Source organism: Colletotrichum graminicola (assembly GCF_000149035.1).
Source record: "Colletotrichum graminicola M1.001 genomic scaffold supercont1.25, whole genome shotgun sequence".
NCBI classification, from domain to species: domain Eukaryota; kingdom Fungi; phylum Ascomycota; class Sordariomycetes; order Glomerellales; family Glomerellaceae; genus Colletotrichum; species Colletotrichum graminicola.
Window position 1 is genome coordinate 502,709 of NW_007361029.1, and position 21,856 is coordinate 524,564.

General features: G+C 59.0%; 6 protein-coding genes across 6 annotated transcripts; 3 read left to right on the forward strand and 3 right to left on the reverse strand.

Annotated features, from left to right (window-relative positions):
* Nucleotides 1-508: 508 nt before the first annotated feature.
* On the reverse strand, nt 509-2,849 carry GLRG_06637 (voltage gated chloride channel; the record flags this gene model as incomplete). Its single annotated transcript, XM_008097322.1, has 2 exons — nt 509-1,795; nt 1,878-2,849. The coding sequence occupies 2 exons, from the start codon at nt 2,847-2,849 to the stop codon at nt 509-511; spliced, it is 2,259 nt and encodes a 752-aa protein (XP_008095513.1).
* An 882-nt stretch (nt 2,850-3,731) lies between these two features.
* Nucleotides 3,732-5,612, reverse strand: GLRG_06638 (GMC oxidoreductase; the record flags this gene model as incomplete). The annotated part of the gene is made up of 2 exons (XM_008097323.1): nt 3,732-5,429; nt 5,535-5,612. 2 exons carry the CDS (start codon nt 5,610-5,612, stop codon nt 3,732-3,734), a joined length of 1,776 nt encoding a protein of 591 aa, XP_008095514.1.
* A 3,455-nt stretch (nt 5,613-9,067) lies between these two features.
* On the forward strand, nt 9,068-10,735 carry GLRG_06639 (uncharacterized protein; the record flags this gene model as incomplete). Its single annotated transcript, XM_008097324.1, has 5 exons — nt 9,068-9,244; nt 9,360-9,396; nt 9,517-9,584; nt 9,705-10,075; nt 10,186-10,735. 5 exons carry the CDS (start codon nt 9,068-9,070, stop codon nt 10,733-10,735), a joined length of 1,203 nt encoding a protein of 400 aa, XP_008095515.1.
* A 551-nt stretch (nt 10,736-11,286) lies between these two features.
* GLRG_06640 (uncharacterized protein) lies at nt 11,287-12,315 on the reverse strand (the record flags this gene model as incomplete). The annotated part of the gene is made up of 1 exon (XM_008097325.1): nt 11,287-12,315. The coding sequence occupies one exon, from the start codon at nt 12,313-12,315 to the stop codon at nt 11,287-11,289; it is 1,029 nt and encodes a 342-aa protein (XP_008095516.1).
* Nucleotides 12,316-14,757: 2,442 nt separating this feature from the next.
* GLRG_06641 (GTP cyclohydrolase II) lies at nt 14,758-15,993 on the forward strand (the record flags this gene model as incomplete). The annotated part of the gene is made up of 2 exons (XM_008097326.1): nt 14,758-15,879; nt 15,946-15,993. The coding sequence occupies 2 exons, from the start codon at nt 14,758-14,760 to the stop codon at nt 15,991-15,993; spliced, it is 1,170 nt and encodes a 389-aa protein (XP_008095517.1).
* An 835-nt stretch (nt 15,994-16,828) lies between these two features.
* Nucleotides 16,829-21,586, forward strand: GLRG_06642 (uncharacterized protein; the record flags this gene model as incomplete). The annotated part of the gene is made up of 2 exons (XM_008097327.1): nt 16,829-17,088; nt 17,152-21,586. The coding sequence occupies 2 exons, from the start codon at nt 16,829-16,831 to the stop codon at nt 21,584-21,586; spliced, it is 4,695 nt and encodes a 1,564-aa protein (XP_008095518.1).
* Between the last annotated feature and the right edge of the window lie 270 nt (nt 21,587-21,856).

The window sequence follows — 21,856 nt, forward strand, 5'->3', positions numbered from 1 at the left end:
GAGGGGCCCGGAGGCGGTGCGACGTCTGTGTACATAACCCATTATTCGAGGACCAGAACGAGGGACTAGGGCAAAGTAAAAAAAAGAAAAGCACAAGGGGGGTGCTGGTCTTGCCGCGTGGGCCATAGATGGAGCCGAATCTACGTCTTTTGCGATTTGCAACCGATTGATCGTTGGACCTTTAATATGTAGTTTTTATCCTCGGCGGTCACCAAAGGAATCGGGTTGGCAAAGGTGACAGTGACAGGATAACGGCCAGAAAATACTCGGGTGTCAGGGCGAGAACAAGCGCGGCAGGATGAACCACCCAATCCCAAGGGCTTTACTACGGCATTGCAGCACGCCCCAACCGGCAGGTCAACGCGCGATACGGAAATGCCACTTTGTAATCAAGAAGCCGGAGGCTGGCTACATCTCGACTACGAGCAAGGAACGGAACCAGACACAATGATGCAAAATCCGGAATGGCGGCGAGACGACCCAGGTTAACCAGCTACAGCCTGATCGATCATTGCTCCTTCGCCCGATCTAAATAGTCCAGCAGTCGCTTCTTGAGAACGACACCCATCACTTTGGCAGTCTCCGGCTCGACAACGATGATATACCTCGGCCCGAGCTTCCCAAACACCTCGAGGACGTGCTCCATGGGCATTTCGGCGCTGACCGTGATCGGCGTCCGGTCAATTAGCTCCCTTATGATCTCGTCTCGCACGTCAATCTCATCGGCTTCGTCCTCGAGCTGCAACGCGTACTCGATCTCCATCTCAGGAAAGTAGCCAAAAAGCAAACCGGAAGCGTTGACCAGCACGAGCCCCGCATCCATCAACCCCCTGGCCTTCAGCTTCCGCAGCTTCTCCGCGAGCACGTCCCGCCGCACTTGATACTCCCTGCCTACTCCAAGGGTGATCTCCGCCATCGTTGCCGCTGGCGGGACCAGCTCACGGGCCGTGGCCTCCCGGTGACGGACGACTTCGTAGGCCTGCTCGGCGTCGAGGAACGGGTGGCCCAGGAGGTGCTGCGAGAGATCGTACACCGACTCTGTCGAGATGGCATCCGCGACCCATTTGGCGGTCAGGATGGCACACATAAAGGCTGGCACGTACGTCACTTCGCCCGTGAGCTCGAACATTATGACGGCCAGGCTCACGGTCATCCTGCTCACGCCGGCGAGGAACGCCGCCGCGCCCACCATGGCGAAGATGCCGGGCGATATGTCGCCGATGACCTGGCCGACGAGCCGCCCGAACAGCGCGCCGCCGTCCAGCGCGGGGATGATGATGCCCGAGGGAACCTTGCACCCGAACGTGATGATGGTGAGCACGAGCTTGACCACGGCGCCGCCCGCCAGCCGCAGCATGTACCCTGTCCTATCGTCGCTCCGTTCCTGCTCGCAGATCCACTCGCCCGTCGGGTCCTTGCAGTCGACCAGTAGCTTCGAGAGCGACACGTCGCCCGTGTCGCGGATGAGGACGTTGGGGTACTGCAGCAGCGCGGTGACGAGGACGACGCCGCACAGCTCCAGGACGGGGTGCTCCTTGATGATGTCGTACCTGCGGAAGCGCTTCGACCAGAGGAAGTTGGCCTGGCAGAAGACGCCACCAAAGACGCCGCCGCAGACGCCGAGAAAGACGAAGACGAGGTAGTGCACGGGATCGTAGTCGACGTCGTAGTTGGTCTCGAACAGCACCAGCTTCCCTGTCCCCATGGGGTTGAGAGCCTTGAGCGCGATGGCCGCAATCAGGGAGCAGAGGAACGCACGCCACAGGACGCGTCGCGGGAAGTACGTGCTGATTTCCTATTTTCCCGGGATTGTCAATGCCCTGAACTGTACCTTTCTCATCTGGAAAGAAAGCCTACGAATCGCACCCGCAACGTACCTCGTAGCTGAACAAGACGCCGCCAATCGGCGCGCCGAAGGCGACGGACAGGCCCGCGGAGCACGCCACGCTCAACATCTCGCGCATCTTGCGCGGGTTGTCGCGGTACTTTGGGAACCAGCCGGCCACCAGGTGGCCGACGCAGGTCGAGATGTGCACAAAAGGGCCCTCCTTGCCCAGGCACATGCCCGTCGAGACGGCAAAGGTGGCGCCGACGGCCTTGACGACCAGTACCTTGAGGCCTAGGAAGTGGGGGATGACGAAGCCCGAGAGGATCGTCTTGATCTCGGGGATGCCGCTGCCGGCGGCCATGTACATGGTCTTGCCCCCCGCCGCGGCGACCGCGCTGTCGTCGGCGTCGGCGGTGACGGCCGGGAGGGACGCCTTGGTGGTCATGGTCACGTTGCCCGCGACGGCGCCGAAGAGCAACGCGGCGAGGACGTAGACGGCGTACCCGGCGACGTACCCGCCCTTCTGCGCGTCGTCGTCGTCGCCGAGGACGACCCAAGGCCGCCACGCGTCGCACGCGTCGGTACCGGCGACGCCTCGGCAGCACCGCCCTCGGTCTAGGAGGGCGTTCCTCGCGCAGCGGCCCTCCTTCCAGTCGCTCACGGTCGCGACGGAGACGTCAACCGCGAAGGCGACGAGGGCCGTCAGCGCGCCGATGATGGCGGCGGCGATCCAGCCCTGGCACTGGTCGGACCAGCGGGCCAACCGGCCGCGTAGGCCCCGGCGCGCGTGCAGACGGCGGGCGCGGGCGGCGTCCCGCGTCAGGTCGCGGAGCCAGTCGATGGCGGTGTAGTCGTTGTAGGGCAGGCGGTCGCCCCGGGACGGCGGCGACTGGTCGGGGGCGCGGTCAGCCTTCGGCAGAGAGGAGGAGAAACGGGCGGGGATGGAGATGCGGCTTGTGGGTTTCGGGAGCAGTGGGGTCGTCTCGGCCGGCGGCGGCGGCGGCGGGTCCTCGGACGCCATGGTTCTTGTTCGTCCCGTATCCGCTAACTCAGCGGCCGTCGCTTTTCTGCTCTTTATTTCTGCGGGCCGGCGGTGTACACCGACGTGCGCTTATAAGGTGAGAGCAGCGTTAGGGCCAGCGCTTTTTTGCCTTTTTTTGTCGTCGAAGTTATCCCACCTCGGTTTCGATCACCGGATACAGTCTTTATAAACATTACACGCCTACGATGACCCCCCCTTCCCTTCCCCCTTCTTTCCTCTATGGTGTATACGCCATTTCAGATGTCCGCGGAGATCTGGGAGCCATGAGATTGTGGAGGTCAGAGATTGGAGATACGCATGTGGCGAGCGGCTGCGTGACAGATAAGGTCTCGGGGGTTAGTGATGTCAGCCCAGCCCGTCTTCACGGGTTCTCTCTGCGTTTGGTCCGAATGTCTGCGCTAGACTATCCTGGGCTATAGTTTTATTTTTATTTTTAACCAGCTGTTCGGAGTTCTCAACCTAAAAAGAGCGGTCTTGCTTTGATTACTTTCTTTCTCCGCGGAGTAACATAGTCACGCGGAGGCGGAAAACCATGTGCTGTCTTTTCAAAAGCACCAATGGCTTTAGGAATATACACTTCATATTTCTGTTTACATTATATTAATGATGTAAATCGTCAACAAAACCCCGTACAGATCTCGACACGAGGATGACAGGTGCTCGATGAGCTTTCGTTACGGCAAGGAGATGGCAATCCATTATAGCCTAGGTGAGTAGCTTATATCCACAAGGGAGGCGTCCTTGTAGGCTTAATTCCCGCTCGATGGCGGCGCTCGGGGTGATTAAAGTATATAATAGATATACCAACATGAGAAATGGAGGGTCGTGACAGGTCGAGCACAAACTTTCGGTTACATGCACCTAACAAGCCGCATCGGCAATGATCTTGCCGGCCGCCATCTCGGCGATGCCGTACGCGGCCGTCTGGATGTGCCCCGACAGGATGACGGGCACGACGCTCATGTCGACGACGCGCAGGTTGGTGGTGCCGTAGACGCGCAGGTCGGCGCCGACGACGCCGCCTTCGACGCGCGGGAGGAGGGCGCAGGTGCCGATCGGGTGGTAGAAGCTCAGGGCGTTGTCGGCGGCGAACTTGCGGAAGTCGTCGACCGTCTGCACGGCCGGGCCGGGCTCGGCCTCGACCTCCCACGCGTCGCGCATGGCGCCCGTGTTGGCGATCTTGCGCGCGAACCGGGCGGCCTCGGCGAGGGCGCGGACGTCGTGCTCGCTGGCGAGGTAGCCCGGGTCGATGACGGGCGCGCCCTCCGGGTCGGCCGGGTTGATGTGCACGCTGCCGCGGGCGAAGGGGTGCATGACGGCGGCGATGATGGTGAGGTACTTGCCGGAGCCGGGGTAGCCGGCAAGGCCGACCCAGTTGGCCTCGACGAGGAGCTCAAAGTCCGGCACGGACGGGTCCGCGAGGAAGGCGAGCTTCTTGCGGTCGACGGGGTTCGTGCTGTTGCCGAACTCGGCCCGCGCGAGCGCGCCCATGACGTCGCGCGTCGCGCCGCCGGCCTGGCCCCAGTCCAGGAAGCCGTAGGCGACCGTCGTGTAGTCGTACAGCGAGGGCCCGCCGTCGGTCCACTTCTTGAGCTCGCCCGTGGCGTTGGCGCCGGCGCTGTCGTAGATGAAGGCGTCGAACGAGTCGACGGCGTCCTTGAGGCGGTAGATGTTGGACGTCCGGACGTGGTCCTGGTAGTTCTCGCCGACGCCGTCGAGGGCGATGACGGGGGCGACGCCGGCCGCCTCGAGCACCTCGGGCCGCCCGATGCCGGAGAGCTCCAGCAGGCCGGGGCTCTGGATGGAGCCGGCGGACAGGATGACCTCGGCGGCGGCGTCGATGATGGTGCCGTCGTCCAGCGTGACCCCCGTCGCCCTTTGTATCTGGCTGTAGTCGCTCTCCAGGTTGATCTTGGCGACCCGGGTGCCGGTCCTTACCTCGAGGTTGGGCCCGGCCAGGGGCAGGTAGCTGTTGGCGCTGTAGGAGCGCGTGTAGGTCCGGTCGTCGACGTTGGCCCCCTGGAACATGAAGCCGATGGGGCTGCCGTGCATGTAGCCCTGCTCGTTGATGGGGAGGCTGAGCTCCTGCGCGGCGGGCAGCCACCGGGCCACGACGTCGTAGATGACGCGGTTGTAGGTGTTGCGGATGGGGCCGGCGCGGCCGCGGGTGTCCCGGTCCGTCCCGGTGAAGTTCTCGGAGCGGGTCATGGCGTCGATCATGGCCTCCCACGTCCACCCCTTGCTGCCGAGGTCGGCCCAGGTGTCGTACTCGACTGCGGCGGCACGGTCGTAGCAGAGGTAGTTCAAGGCCGACGAGCCTCCGAGCACCTTGCCGCGGTTGACGTCGATTCGGCGCCCGCCGAGACCGCCCTGGCGGACCGTGGTGAAGTTCCAGTCGTAGTTGGTGCCCAGGAGCGAGCCCCGCAGGCCGGGGACGTTGATCTGGAGCTCGTCGGGCGCGCCCGGACCCGCCTCGAGGAGGAGGATCTGCGCGTTGGGGAGGCCGAGGCTCAGGCGCGCGGCCAGGGCGGAGCCGGACGTGCCACCGCCGACGATGACCTGGTCGTTTCGTTTCGTGTTAGTCAAAGCCCCCCCTCCCCTTCGGCCATCTCCCTGGAGAAGGGAGAGTCATGGGTGGAAAAGGTGCACTGGAGGTAGACGTACGTAGTCGTAGGACTTGGCCGAGACATCGCAAGCCGTGCCCACCAGGAGCAGGGTCAGCCAATGCTTGAAGGAAGCCATCTAGACAGAAGGGGGTGGGTGGGAGCGGAAGCGGGAGCGAACAGACAGCCGATGCTTCGCCCGAGGCTGGCAGAGGAAGAGGCTCTAGGTTTGGTGGTGAAGAGCGCGCGCTTCTCGTCGCCGTGGCCGTCGTCGTCGTCTGATGGGTTGGGGTTCCAATTTGTACGCGGCCGGGTCTTTGCTCTCCGCGTGTATCTTACACTCCCTTTGGCAACTCGTACTCTTTCGCGGGAACCGGCCCGCGCGCGTGCGACAGTCAGACGAACGTGGCTATTCCCGAGCTGGACGTCGCGTAGTTGCCGAAGGGGGCCACATCATCTCTGCATATATATGGTTGTTTTATTAACGTAACGCTCCTCGGAGTCGGGACGAAAAGTCGTTGGTCAGGACGAGGCCAAGGCAATCCGGTCTAGCCCTCCCCTCCCCCGCAGTGCGAACGACCGGCAATTGCCTAACGCTCTACGTGTACATTGACGCAACGCCAGCTACGATGATTCGTTCGGGCGATGGGACCGGGGGGAGAGTTTACCAAGATATTGCATCCTAACCGATGCGGGGGAGGTTGTAAGCGGAATACGAGTTTCCCAGCTATGATCAAAACCACCAGTTTAGACGTGGGCCCCGAGCGAAAGGCAGCGTTGAAGACCCCGATCCCGGCGGCGAACACGCCAGAGACGACGGGGACGACGACGACGACGACGACTCTGCTACGCCGGAGCATTGTCGGAGTATCATCGGAGTGGTGTGGCCTCGTGTGCACCGAAGGTTTGATGGCGCCTGATTCCAGTCACTGCCGGTCTCCCTGGGCCAATGGCAACGGATCGAACGGGGGTACATGTCATGTCCGGGCCAGGAGGGATCTTGGAGAGCACTCGGCAGTAGGCTGGTGAGATGACCTCCCCCTCTTCCCCTCCTTCACGGGGCTCCGGTCTGACTCAAGTCGGGTTTGAGACCTCTCTCCGAAAGCCCACGAGGGTGGCTCCGGGTCGGCCTCGCGGACTCTTCTCCGCCTGTCCCCCTTCTTCAGACTCGCAGGCGGTCCCAAAGATGACGAATCCTGTGACGGAAATGCACCCAAAACAAGGCGCAACGAAACGAGAGAGCGCGGCCACTTATTCGCCGTGCTGGAGCGCAAACGAGGCGCAGAGGTTTCCAACGGTCCCCTTGCAAAGTATTGGGGAGGCGAGTCCAGGCGGCGGATATACTGCTGATAGCACCTGTACATAGTATGTATAGGGACGTGCGAAAAGTCTAAACGCCCTCGTCCGCGAGTTTGTTTGAACCCGTCCTAGCAGGGATCTAAGTGTGATTGACGCGTGAAACGCCCGTCTTGTCAGCATGGAAACGTGGTCCTCCTCAACGTCCGGCCACTGGCAACACTCCGACAACCCTGGCTGCTGACCGCATATCTAGTACGTAAGTTATGGCACGTCCCATGGACCAGGACAGGTCTGCGCAACGAGGAGTGGTAATAATTGCAAACGATAGGCCTCTTCCACTCGGCTTGTTTGGTAGGTTGGTGCACTAGTCAGATCAGATTACTAGATATAACGCATCGGCGATCAAGTACTACCTCAATGATTCATTCTATAGGGCAAATCCGGGGCGGATGGGGGGATCTCTTTCAGGCCACATCCTTATTTAAACCACAGGACACCGAGGTAGTACGCAGTAAGTGGTTCATAACACGTGCCAAAGTGTTAGTACAGCAGACACACATACATGATAAGTACGCATAGTCTAATCCAGAGTTGCCAGACTCCATAGCGTGACCTTCGACTCAACCTAGTAGCGGTCAAGGTTCGGGATAGACTCCTCTCCTCGTCTCCTTATCCTGATGGTGCATCCCCTTCTTTTGGTGGACCGCGGACCCTGTTCGATCTCGTGTGACAGCAACAACGAAGGTTTTGGCTCTTTTAGCCGAGTCGACGTCACGCAGTTTAAAACCTTTTCTTCACTTTCCCGCTTTGGAACTTCTGACCTGGTGTCATTGGCAGTGGGTTCCGTTGACGGGCGATCCCTCGCTACCCAAACCTAACCTACCCTGCCCTGCCCTTGCAGTAAGGGTCAACAAGACATACGATGTATATCTGCCCGCCCCCAACAGAGGATGACAGAAGAATCAAATAGGTGGACTGCGGATAAGATACTGGAGCTGGTGCTCGTCTTGGTGCAGACGCCACATGCGCGGCCTCGCACGTCCTCGCTACGACCCTTAGCCGCCTTGAGGGAGGGTTGCGGGATACATCGGGCGGCGGTGGCATTGGTATCAACACCTTGGTAGGTAACAAGTGGTTGGATGAGAAAACAGCAAGATGGCTTTCGATAATTGTCGTCTGGCACGGAAATGAGACCGGCTGACCTTCTCGCCGCAGAAGGCGTTCGACCAAGACAAAGGTAAAGGGATCACACGTCCCCAATCCGCTGCGCGAGTGTGTTGCCTTCCAAAAAAATAAGCGTCGTATGGGAATCGTCCGCGCCGTCATCGGGCCCAACTGCCTTTGTTTCGTTCCCCCCTCCCTTACGAGTGTTCGTATACTCGCAAACTTCGGCTTGAACACGAAAGAGCCATGTCGAGATGCCCCTCCAACTGGGGGGGGGGGGGGGGCGGGGGATAAACTTTTGTAGCCTGTTGCGGAACATCATGGGCCAAAAGACATGTTCGACGCGAGGACCTCCTCCACTTCGCGGCTCGAGCACGATCCCCCTCCATCGTCCCAATCTTCCCCATCAGCCGTCGCAAGCTCCGCTTCGGCCACATGGAAACTTCTTCGGAGCATGCCACCGCCAACCCCGAACCGCCCTGGCGAGAAAATATTGTTTCCATGAAGCGTGGTGGACCAGAGTCTATCCAGTTTCAAGCGCCCACCTCCTCCGCCACCTCCTCCACCACCTCCTCAGTCTCATCCTCCTCATCCCTCCAATCTTCAATGCTGAAAAGTTCAGACAAAAGATCGCAAATGACCTTTCATTGGCTCTTGCTTATGCGTAGTCCGGCTCCATCTCGGCTACCCTGTAAACGAGCAGTACCCTAAAGGGTTGAATCTGATGCTCCCCCGACTTGACACATTCTCCTCGTGGCACCAGTGTTATTTGTGAGAGGAAGCCGTCGGATACCCAACTGCATGGCGAGAGACGAGAAAGAAGAACCAACCTGGCAAGATAAAGACCGCTGCGTGTATTTCTACGAACGCCCTCGGGTTTGGTGACCCCCCCCCCCCCCCCCCTCCCCGGTTTCGCTTTGTCCGAGATACTTAACACCGAGAGGGCCTACCCAGCGAGGAATGGGGGAGGCTGCTACCGAGGCTATAGAACCCGCCTCCCCCTCTTGAATCAAGAAAAGAAGCAAGGACAAGAGAATCGAGACAGCAAAAGGACTTGACATCACCGGCGGGTCTCCTCTGTCTTCTCAGATCTATGCCTACTTCTCGGCGAGAAGAGCAAGTCCATATATAATGGCCGCTAACGCGACCGCCCCGAAAATACGCACCGAGACCAACGGGCCGTACGTCACCGGGATCGCCGTCGGCTTCGCCATCGCCTCCGCCGCCGTCTTCTCCCTCCGGCTCTACACCCGGCTCTTTCTCCTGAAGACGGCCGGGAAAGATGACTGGACCATTTGTATCGCGATGGTGAGGCCTATTCCCCTCCCCCCCTCTCACTCACTCACTCTCTTCTCTCTCTCTCTCTCTCTCTTTCCCCCCCACGACGGGTCTCTGAGCATCATGCTGACCGCGCGCTGAAAAGGTCTGCGCCGTGGTCGTCACAATGTCAACGTGCATGGGTAAGTGGACAGCCGTCTGCAAGAGCGAGCTCGTCGTTTTCCCTTATTCTTTTCTTCTTCTTCTTGAGAAAGGCGGGGTCTGAGATGAGACTAACAACTTTTCCCCCCCCAACGGCACAGAGGTGAGATATGGCATGGGAAAACATACCGAGAACGTCTCTGCGGCGGAGATGCGTGAACAACTCAAGGTGCGTACATTATTTCCCTGTCATACACACACACATACACGTACACCCCCCACACCTCCCCCATCATCGGCCTTATGAACCGTACCGGAGCTGACCGTCGCCGGGTTATGAGCGACATAGTACCTCTTCATCACCATCCTCCACTACAACATGGGCATGAACGTCGCCAAGGTCTCGTTCTTGCTCCAGTACCGGCGCATCTTCGTCGACCGAGTCGTGAGGCGCGTCTGCGCCTGGGCCATGGCATACGTCGCCGTCTGGGCGTGCGTCCAGGCGACGCTGCTCGGCCTCAGCTGCCTGCCCATCTCCTTCATCGTGCCCAGCACGGCGGGCTTCTGCCTCGACACGCTGCCCATCTGGTACTTCTCGTCGGCCATGAGCCTGATCACCGACCTGGCCATCTTCTGCATCCCGCTGCGCTCCGTGCTGCAGCTCCAGCTGCCGAGGAAGCAAAAGTTCATGCTGTTTGGCATCTTCTGCCTGGGCTTCGGGTATGTCTTTCTTTCGTCCCCCCCCCCTCTCTCTTTCTCTCGCAGCCCGTAACCCGCCGTCATGGCGGCCCGTCGGGGTTTCAAGCAAGCTGATATGGTCACTGATGTAGCGTCTGCATCATATCCATGTACCGCATGTTCACCCTCCGCACCGCCGTCTTCAGCGACGACCCGACGTGGGATAACATCGGCGCGGCCATCTGGTCCGTCATCGAGCTCAACACGTCCATCATCGCCGCCTCGCTCCCGACCATCCGGCCCCTCCTCGCCAAGTGGCTACCGCGCGCGGGGCTCTCGTCGGCGCGCAAGTCGAGCGACTGCCATTCGGGCCTCTCCCATGGCGGCGGCGGCGGCGGCGGCGGCAAGTCCAGGGACTTCGGCAGCGCGAGGCGCGGCGACGAGGTCGATACGGGGGCCGGGGCCAGCACCGACGACCTCGTGCTCAAGGACTTCGGCGGCACCGGCACCGGCGGTCTCGGGTATTCCGGGGGTGGGTCGTCGGTGTTCACGGCCCACCCGATGCAGGGAGGCGGCGGCGGCGGCGGCGGCGGCGGCGGTCAGGTCGCGGGCGTCGGCCGCCACAACATCGTCGTCACGACGGAGACTAGTGTCAAGGAGGACAGGCGAGAGAGAACCCACAGCTGGGGATATGCCAATTGATTGCGTCCATACCAAGGGGAGACGTCTCTGTGGTCTGTCGAAGCTTTTCTTAGGAATGACAAAAACAGGGAGGGAGAGGATACTCGGCGAGTTTATGGTCTCGTCTCTAATGGCTAGAGCTGACGTTGTCCACCTTAATATTTTGGCCTGGCAGTTTGATATCAAGGGAACCGACTTTTAATAATCTTTTTTTTTTCCCATTGAGCTGGTAGGTCTGTTTGTTTGGTTTCATTTCAAGAGTTCAAATTGGGTATTTATTGGTGTTTAAGGGGTTTCACTTTCCTACACGAGGCTCTTTTTCGCCCTTCTCATATACACTACAATTTGATAATCCCGGGTGAACCTGCGGAAAACATACGCCCCCTTCTACGCTCGCTCGAACAAAAGGAAGAAGAAAAAAAAAAGGGTATTGCTTTACCCCGTAGTACTTGGTGGTACATGGAATGCTTTTCAACGCTCCTCTCCCCCACGCTTATCAAACAAAAAGAATTAACGTATGTAAGACTTGTCACCCTCGGGCAACGGGGCGTGCGCGGCACGTCATGACCGCGTCAGCAAGCGACCTTGATCATCGGCTCCCAGGGCCGCGTCGTGTTCCAGAGGTAGGTCTCGGGCGGCGCGCCGTCGTCCGAGGTGAGGAGGTACTTGACGTACACGGGCGGGACAACGGACGGGACGGACGGGAGGAAGTCTATCCTGTCGCAGTCATCGACGTCGTCGACGGCGTCGTCGTCGTCCAACATGTCGTAGTCCAAGTCGTAGCCGTAGTCGTAGTGGTCGCCGTAGGTCAGGCCGAAGCCGAGGTCGAAGTCGAAGTTGTAGTAAAAGTCGCACAGTTCGTCGTCCCGCTGCGTGACGACGGGCAGCTTCCCTACGATGCTCTTGGCGACGCCGTCGACGAGGCCCCCCTCCTCCTCCTCGTCAACGAGGCCCTCCCCCCCCTCCTCGACGACGCTGCAGCCGCTCGCGAGGCTGGCCATGAAGGCGTCGACGCTGTCCCGGTAGGCGTCGGGCCGCAGCATGTGGGACTCGTTGACGAGGACCTGGAAGCGCACGGTCTGGATGTCGACGACGACGCGGTCGACCATGGCGGGGAAGGCGTAGGTGCAGCCGGCACTCAGGGCCCAGGACTCGCGGCGGCGGTCGCCGGAGCTGGCGCCGTCGTACCAGACGGCGGTGCCTGCTTCGGAGGTGTCGCGGAGGACGAGGCGCCTGTCGGCGTCGAAGGTGATGTGGCAGTGGACGGGGCTGATGCCGACCAGGGGCGGGAGGACGACGTCGCAGACGTCGGGGTCGGTGCCGAGGACGAAGCCGACGTGGTTCCTAGGGGGGCTGGTGAAGGACAGCTCGAGCGCCGGACGGGGGTTTCCGGACGGGGATGAGGTCCTGGTGAGGACGGACGGATCGATGGTGGGCGTGGAGGGGGCGGCGTCCGGGTTCGGGGTCTGGACGACGGGGTCGTAGGACGAGGGTACGGCTTCGACCCTCCTGGCGGCGTTCTGGGGAATGCGGACGGCCTCCATGGCGGGCAGGTTGGTGCTGGAGGGGAGCAGCCAGGCGATTACGTTTGTGTTTTCCATTTTTTGAAGGATGTGTGTGTGTGTGTGTGTGTGTGTGTGTGTGTGTGTATAAGTTCGAGGTGGTCGAGGGTAAGAGAGAGACGGGAAAGGCTGATGAGTATTGACGAGGGGATATGATGAAGTAGAAGTCAGTTGGCTTGCGTGAGCGAAAGTATAGGAATGAAAATACAGCAAAGAATAAAATAAGATAATTTGAAAAAAAAAAAAAAATGAAGAGTTTTTGAGTGAAGGTGAGCGAGCTAAGAATTTGTGCTGTCGCTTTGGGGTGATGACCTGCTGAATAGTCGATCTTATCGAGGCCTTCGAATGAGTGAAGTGTGGTATGATTGTAGACGTATGATTGTCTGATGACTGCAAAGTCTGATGTTTAGAAATCAAGAAATATACGAACAAGATATTCAAGTCACTTGATCTTCTTATACCACGAGTGAGTGTGTGAGAGAGAGAGAGAGAGAGTGTGTGTGTGTGTGTGAGTGTGTGTGTGAGCCAGCTGGCGATGTTTTGGTAGCCCGGCTGCATGAGAAGGGGGTCCTATCCACTGGATGAGCGCAGCGTGTTGTTGGCCACAAAACAAGAAACAAGACGACGACAGCCACTGGGATTGTGGGTGCCACGGAACCGTAAACAAAAGGTAAACAATCAACGACGAACCGTCCCGCCAGCCGGGTCAAGAGGGCCCTCTCATAAGATGCCCAACATGCAAGCAGCGTGAAACGGGTCCAAGGGGACGAGTGAGTGCTTTGCAGGCTGCGGCATGACGGGAGCGCGATAGCCAATGGTTTCTGCGCCACCCGCACGGGGCTGTTGGCCTGGCATTTTGGATTCTGGCGAGAGGCCGCGTTCTGCGATGCGGATGTGACTCACCTTGACAGCACATCCATGAATCCCCCCCCGGTCCTCCCCCAGACGCAACGCGACCGACGAACGCCAGCCAAACGCCTTCCGCCTCCCTCCCGCTGCGCGTGTGCGCGTTGGTTGTCATGGGATGCGGGCCGAGGAAGTGGATAGAGAGAGGAGGGCCTCAAGTTCACAGTAGGTAGATCACGGAGTACTTACTACTTACTGTAAATGTGCCATGTCCAAATTCTCAGAATGGGAAACCAGGAAGGGGAAAAAAAGGGTTTCGGGAGGCCGGGATGAGCCAAGGAGAATGAATGCACTTGATGCAGGAACCCGCACGACGGGAAGCCGATGACCTGTTGAGGAAGTTGGATCCAGTATGTTGCGGTACAGATCATGTTTCGCGATACCACCAGGAGAAGGGATAACACAGTATCCGTAGACCAGGAGCAGGGCACAAATGGACTTGCTGTGATGGATGTGATGCGATGGACGCGATGCGGTGGATGCGATGCGATGGGGCTGCCGAGATTTCCAAGGCCGTTTTTCTCTCCCTTTTTTTTTTCTTTCTTTTTTTCTCTCTTTCTCTCTCTTCCTTTTCCTCTTCTTTCTTCTTCCTTTTCCTGTCGTTGGCTGCTGACTGAGGGCTTTGGCAGCGCGCGGGTGATTTTTAATGCTGACTGAAGAAATCCTGGATACTCGACATGGCGAGGCTTTTCATTGGTCCAGCTTTTAGCGATGTCCTCAAGCATACTCCGTATACGGATACACAACAGAAACATACAGGTACCTATACCTAAATACCTATGAATGTGTGTGTGCATGTACGTGCTGGCTGGCTGCTCATGGTCCAGTCAGTCTTGGGAGTCAATCTCGTCGTTGGCTGTCGGCGACATGTCGTGAGTAAACAAACAAAGCGTATCGAATTACGAGACGACACAACTGTGAGGATACGAGAGCAACTTCATCAAATCAATCATATGGGGGGGCGCACGCACTGCGAAGACCGGAGACAAGGGCGGCGCGAGATGCAGATTTCTTGGATTAGCCGATTCCAGGATGAGATGATGTAATCACACAATGATGATGTAATCAGGGTCATTCGCACGCCTGTACGGATACGGATACCTAGCACACAAAACGCTTACCGGTAGTACGAAAGACACTGCTGCTGACCCCGCCATAGGGGTCCACTAGAGAAAGAGACCCTGGAACCTCGGCGAAGAACGTCCCTCAATTGCAGGCGGCGGTACATACCACATACGGATACTATCTGACTAATCCATTATTCTACCGATACTCCGTACACCACATCGCTTCCGCTACCGTATCTACACTAGCACCACTCACTCCTCGCCGCTCCGAGCGGAACCGCTCCTCAATGCAACTAAACTCGCCGTCTACCTCTGTTCTGCTCTCCGCTCGTGACATCTAGATTCCTCCTCCTCCTTTCGACTTCCCTTCTGCTGTCTGTTCTTCGCTATACCCGATCGACCGTTACCTACTAGAATTGGCCCTCCCACACATCTCGACTCAATCCACGCATCAACAACCCACCCCCCACTTCCCCATTACGAACCGACATCTCGCAACCCCCCCGCCATGCCCGGATTCGAAGACGGCGCCGATGCGCCCAAGGACTGGCGCCAAGAAACCACACATCTCCCTTCCTTCTACTCACCGAAAACGAAGCCCGTTGACGGTCCTGCTGTCAATGCCGAGAACCCCGAGCCCCAACAGTTGGATCTGTCCGACCCCGCCGCCCCCGCGACGACTGACGACGATGCTGCCCCGACGGCCTCAGCCACCCAGATCCCGCCGCCCTCCCTGCTGTCGCCCGCCTTCACGCCCCCCGCCACCCCCGGTACATCCACGCCGCTCACCAGCGAGGACGCCCCGCGCGGCGTTCCTGTCGACAGTTCCGTGCCCTCTGGCGGTTGCGGCACCAAGCGACCCCGCCTCCTCGAGACCTTGCCCGAGGTCCAGTGCATCGTGCGTGCGCGCATCCCCACTGTCAATGGCACCGAGATGTTCCTGCACTTGTACCAGAACAACGTCGACAACAAGGAGCACCTCGCCATCGTCTTCGGCCCCCACATCCGGAGCAAGTCGCTCGACGCGCCGCGTCCCGGCGAGACCGAGATGGACCGCATGATCCGCGGCGCCTACACGGGGCGCCTGTTCCCCGGACGCTCGACGAGCGGCATGCCCGGCGGCGTCGCCACCCCCGTCGGCGAGGACCCCCCCGCCCAGCGCGGCCCCGCGCTTGTGCGCATCCACTCCGAGTGTTATACCGGTGAGACCGCCTGGTCGGCGCGGTGCGACTGCGGCGAGCAGCTGGACGAGGCCGCCAGGCTGATGAGCCTGCCCGGCAACACCAACGGCGGTATCATCATCTACCTGCGCCAGGAGGGCCGCGGCATCGGCCTCGGCGAGAAGCTCAAGGCGTATAACCTGCAGGACCTCGGCTCCGACACGGTCGAGGCCAATCTGTTGCTGCGCCACCCCGCCGACGCTCGCAGCTACGGCCTCGCGACCTCGATGCTTCTGGACCTGGGCCAGCACGAGGTGCGCCTTCTCACCAACAACCCCGACAAGATCCGCGCCGTGGAGGGCCCGAACCGCGAAGTCAGGGTGACGGAGCGCGTGGCCATGGTGCCGCTGTCCTGGAAGGGCAGGGGCGGGTTCAGGAGCAACGAGGTCGAGGGCTACCTCAAGACAAAGGTACGTTCGCCCCGGCGCCGTGTGTATGTGTGTATGTGTGTGGTGCCGCGGCTAACTCAGTGACAGATTGAAAAGATGGGACACATGCTCGACATGGGCGGCATGCCGTCATGAATATGCTCGACGATAGAGACTGTGTGAGGGCTGGCAGTAGACGAGATGAGACGGGGAAGCCGCTGGGGCGATGAAAACATATGGGTAGATACGGCGTTCTGATTTTTTTGAGACGAATACCTGGGACTGGCGCATTGTGGCATATTCTGTCATCTGGAACCCCCGACAACCCGGGGGACTGTTCATGGAGACCCTGTTGGATACTGGACTCATGGCAATTCATGCATGGAAAATATCATGGAGGTGGTGGCTGGTTTCCGTCAGATATACGTGCGCAGCCGGCCAAGACAGGCCGGCACAAGATTTGGTGTGTCATTGATCGGTCCTGCTATATGATTATCAGATTATGGCTATAATTCCGTTCCGTTCTACCCTGTGTGTTGTGTTGGGGTGAGACACTGCATATACATACCTAGTAGCTAGCCACTTCCACCAGCCACGACGCAGTATGGGAGCCTTCAGGGTGGCGTCTGCTAGGCGGCCGTCCGCAACGGCCCGGCCCCACTTTCCAGAAATTTGCGTCAGTCAGTCGCGGTTGGAAGCTTCACCTTTACCTTTTCCCCCTAACCTATACGGTACCCACGCGCGTCTAATTGATTCATTCTCCCCTTCCATCCTGCCGCGTCTAATCCCAGAATCCCCCTCCTCCCCCCAAATCGGAAAAGTTCGTCTCTTCTCTTCTACCTCCCTTTGCATCTCTGTTTCACTGCTATAACTTCTCTTAATCCCTCCCGATTGCACCTTGCGTTGTTGCGACACACAGCGGGCGACCTTGTCACAACACCCTCCATGCATTATACCCCACGCGCCACGAATTAAACCATCTCCGGCCAAGATGGAGAAGGATTTGCGTTTGCGCCTCGTGGTGCGACGTCATGGTGTGCCCGACGTCAAGCTCCTCTGGAACACAACCGCCGACGAGGACCTCACCATCTCGAAGCTCCTCGCCCAGATCAACGAAGTCGTTCCCTTAGAGAGCGGCGAATGGGGCCTGGAGGACTACGCCGTGGAGCTTAAGGATGCCTCCGGCGACGCCTTCGAATGCGTCCACTACCATCTTGTGTCCAAGCTTCTCAAGGACGACGACCAAGTCCTGTAAGCTCCTTCCGCCCTACTTCCCACTCTGCTACTCGATACAAGCTAACGCTCTACACTTAGTGTTCGACCTCTCCTGACTGGCGATCTCAAGAGACGACGACTGAGCGGCAGACATCAAATCTCGATTGACGGAAGACATCTCGTCGACGGCCTTGCCTTTGGACGACCCTGGCTCCGAGCCCCCCGAGACCGCCCTGCCGTCACCCTTCCACCCAGGAAGAAGGCCCGGATCGCATACAGCAGCGAAGACGAACAAGACTCTCTGCCTGAAAACGACGAGGAACGCCCCATGCTGGAGCTGGAGTATGGATCCACGAGAGCCCAGGAAGACCCGGCTAGCGTCAAGCTGCGCACACGTTTCCACGATGCCGACCCCGATAGCGACTCTGAGGTCGAGCATAATTATGACCCCGACGTGGATAGAGCCGAAGAGGAGGACGATGACGACAACATGGACTCGGACGACGGCGAAATCCAGGATGAGCTGCGCCTTCTCAGAGAAGACAACGCTGCTGTCCGCGAGGGCGACATCCTCGAAGAACTCCGCGACATCCGGAACAAGAGGGCGTCGAGTGGACCGGGCAGCAGTCGTTCGGCGGAGGCTTCTGGTGACTCTCCCGCACCTTCGGCCGGCAACGCCCTTGTCAGGTCCGGAGGACAAGCCACCAGACACCGCCTCAGTCTCGACACCCTTGACAAGATAGCAGCTTTGAAAGCGGCGTTCCCTGGTGCGCAGGTATCCGCCATCGAGGAGACTCTGTTGAAATATGATGCGGATTCGGCTAGGACGTATCGCAAACTTCGCAAAACCTTCGCTGCCCGCCTCAGTCTCCAGCAAACCCTAGATCACCAGGCGCAAAGCTTGTCCAGCAGCCCTATTCGGCACGCGCACAAGCACGCGAGCACGGGACGGGAACTCGTCCTCAGAGAGTCGAGCCCATCCGAGAGGGCCTCCAATGCTACGGCGCATGATGAGGATGAGGATGAGGAAGACAACGAGGATGCCTCGATAACGCTGAACCATAATACCGCTACGGACCGTTGCCCAGGAAGTGGCCAAGAGGGATCAGACTCTGATTCTGATTCTGATTCCGAGTCCGAATCGGACTCGGACTCGGACTCTGGCTCTGACGTCGCCGCAGCAACATCCGACCTTGATCGAGAGGCCGAGGACTCTTCTGACGACGATTCGGAGGCCTCCTCTTCCGATGACGATGATGGCGATGGCAGCCAAGATGAAGACGAAGAAGATGACGGATCAAGTGAGCCGGAAGATGGCGGATCCGTCTTGGATGAAGAGGATGCCGACTCTGTGGACCAGGATGCCTCCAGTTCGAATGATGATTCCGAGTCGGAGGCATCTGGCAGTGATGGGTCAAGTGTTGCAGCCGCAAACAACGGCCCCCCAAAGGACGATGCTGCGATTTCCATCTCATCAGACTCGTCCTCTGATTCTTCGTCCGAGGACAGCAGCAGTGATGACTCGAGCTCGGACTCTGAGCCCGAGGAGATTCCTAGCAAGACCCTCACCAGCCAGCGCCAGATTTTGGAGGATTCCCAACCACAGGCGCCCCGCAAGCTGCCTCAAGCCACACCGGCCGCCCCAGCAGCACCTGCCAACGAACAGCCTACCGTCCCTCCTGGACAAGGATTGTCCAAAACCCAGAAAAGGAATGCCAGGCGCAAGCTTGCCAAGCAGTTGGCGGCTGGCAAGTCAAGGTCGGCTCAGGGCAGCGAAGAGCCTTCTCAGACCCCGGCTATAGGGGCCAGTGCAGAAGAGGCATCGTTCCTCGCGAGAAAGCAAGCACTGCTTAACGCCATTGCCTCTGACCGTCCGGTCGATCATACCAGCGAGGAGAGTTTCCAGGGACTCTCCGACTCAACCCCGCGGGAGAGGGAACATAGCCTCCCCTCCTCCGCCGGCGCTGGCCCCATGGTGGCTTCGCAGAGTGTAGCTGGACAAGCCGAGGCTTCGGCCCAGCGTCGGATAAAGCCCAACATTGGTGCCACGCGTCGAATGCTCATGGGGTCTCTCGGCCTCAAAAACCCCAAGACCAAGGCCGACGAAGACAAGATTCGACAAGACCTGATGAAGGGTGTTCGTCCGCACACCAACGCCCGTCTGGCCGAAGCGGCGTCGCAGCATGACGAGCCTCCTCAGACACATGAATCGGTAGAGGAAGATGCCGAAGCCTGGCGCGAGAAAATCGCTTACCGAGCCGTAGAATGCTGTCACGACGGGATTGAGCTCTCAGAACCGCCATTTCCTTTTGTCCAGCGGTGGGACCCCCAACAGCAGGTGGACGAATGGTTCGGTTCGAAGAATAAGCGCGGGGGGAAACGTAAGCGCGCACAGCGCAATCAAGCGCAGTTCTACGAAGACGGAGACCCTCAAGCGTCGAAGAAGCGTCGGGTAACCGGAGAGAGCATGGGCGTGACTTTCTCGGATGCAGCCGAGTCTTTGGAGGAAGGAGATACGACGCTTAACTACGATGATCCGCCTGAAGAACCTCTAGTACCCAAGACCGCAGCTGAAGGAAGCCAGGCGACGGACGTTGATGATCTTCCATCATTGCCCGCAGACCTGACTAAGCTTCCCGATCTCCGGCCGGGAGAGGCTAAGCTGGGCATGGTCATCACCTGGAAGCAGTGGCTTTTGTCTCCGGCGACTAATTGGCAACCCGAGGTCGTCAACCTGACCGGCGTTCTTGTTAGAGTACATGATGAGGAGGCGACTGATCTCGAGTTTCTCCTGGCCCACCGAGATCGAGAAGTGGACAGGACGGAGAAAAAGTACGATGAAGAAACAGGGCAGAGGGTGTACGACCGGTTTGAGGCACCCGATGACGATGACGACGACGATGCGGACGATGAGCCCGACCGGGGTTATCGCAGGTTAACGTACGCGGAGCTTATCGAGCCCAAAATTGTGCAATTACCACTGGAAGACCGGGCAAAACCCGCAGACAACGAGGGATCGAGCGTCCCTCTGACCGACAGCATTGTTCATGAGACCGTTTACGATGACCACAGCCAGCCGTACCAGGTTAACGGAGAAGATGCTGGCCGGTCCGAGGCGGATAAAGATGGAAGTCAGTTACCAATCGATGCAGAAGACGGTCGAGCCAAGGCTAATACGGATGACGAACAGCCTCGAATCGTCGCAGACCCTCGGTTTAGCCACAGCCCCGATGCCCAGCCCGATAATGTAGAAGCCATCGACGAAGAGAACATGTCGACCCCTCGAGCAAACACCCATGCACACGATGAATACCAACCACCAACAACAGAAAACGCGGAGTCGCAGAATTCCGACGATAGCGCTCTCTCTGTCACTTCGGACCGCCGCCATGAGATCAGCATCATGATCCAGGACGCAGGATTCCGCAAGGGCGTCTCACCCTCCGTCCTCCGTCAAAAGACCAGCAGCCCTTCTCGTCAGTTGCTGGAGATGGCGGAGGTCGCCAGCCATTCCCGCGTTGCGTCGAGGTCGCCCCTTTCCCAGGAAAGCATGGTCAAGGTTGCGACGCAAGTGCCCAACAAAGAGCTCGGCCCTACTGCAGGAAGCGCTGGCGGAGGGGCTGCGGCACCGTCTTCTTGTGCGAGTAGCATCCGCAGCGGTCGTCAGCTTGATCCCGACGACTTGGGCTTTAATGTGAGCGGTGACGATCTCCACCAGATTAGCGACATGGGCGACGGCTCTCTCGTGCTCGACGACGATGTGCCGACACCGAAAGCCAAAGGGCAAACACCTACTCGGAACAAGGAAACTTCTGCCTCGCCCTCAACCGACCAGTCTTTTCCGTCGCTGGCAAGTCTGGCGAGGACCGCCTCGCAACAGAACTTGCACAGCCAGACGCAAAGCCCTTCCAAGGCCCAAGCATTGGTCCCATTCCTGTCTCGCGACTCGACATTGCCGCGCAACGAGGAGTACGAGGCGGCAATGCGACGGATTGACGAAAGCGACAGTGACGAAGAAGACGGCAAAGACGAGGCGCCTCTGGAGCTTAGAAAGACCCGAAAGCGGCTTTTCCCCGCCTCCGGCCGGCCAGACCAATCGCCGCTGTCCGAGTCGGCAGACATGCCCGACATAAAGCCAGTCGCGAAGACGGCATCTTCACCTCTTGTTGGGGAGCAGGGCGGCAGACTGCTGCGACAGCGAGTGCACAAGAGCTCTCCATTCGCGGTTCCTCCTGGCTCTCAAGTGGTCACGTTGTCGTCGAGCCCATCTAGTTCACCTCCCCAGGAAGACTACGCGGAGGACAGTATTGATGCCGACTATGAGGACGGCAACAGGAGGAACAGTCTCGGGCGTAGTTCCGGTCGGGTGCAGAAAACCAGGGCACCCAGGGCAAGCTCGCGGGCCAAGAGCGTGCCGGCGAACCAGGCGACGGCAAGGTCGGCTAGCGCAAGGCGGTCTATCCCCCCGAGTTCCATGCCTGCCAACCCCGGCGTCAATGGACGAGGGCAACGCATGCCATCATCGATGTTTTAGGAGAGACTTTTGTTTTGCAGGCGTTGATAGGGGATGCCTATGCGTGCATGGATGAGCGAGTTGGACTTGTACTTGATAGCCTTTTTCTCTTTGCTGTGGGAACTGGCAAATTGGAACATGAGTTGATAGTCAAATACCCGTTACCTGGCAAGATACCTTTTGCTTGACGTCAATGGACGAGATTCAGAACCAATGACGCTGACCACAGACTTGGGCATTCGAAACCCCCGTCTGATAGTTTGTGCCCCCCCCATTCTCTATTTTTGTCAT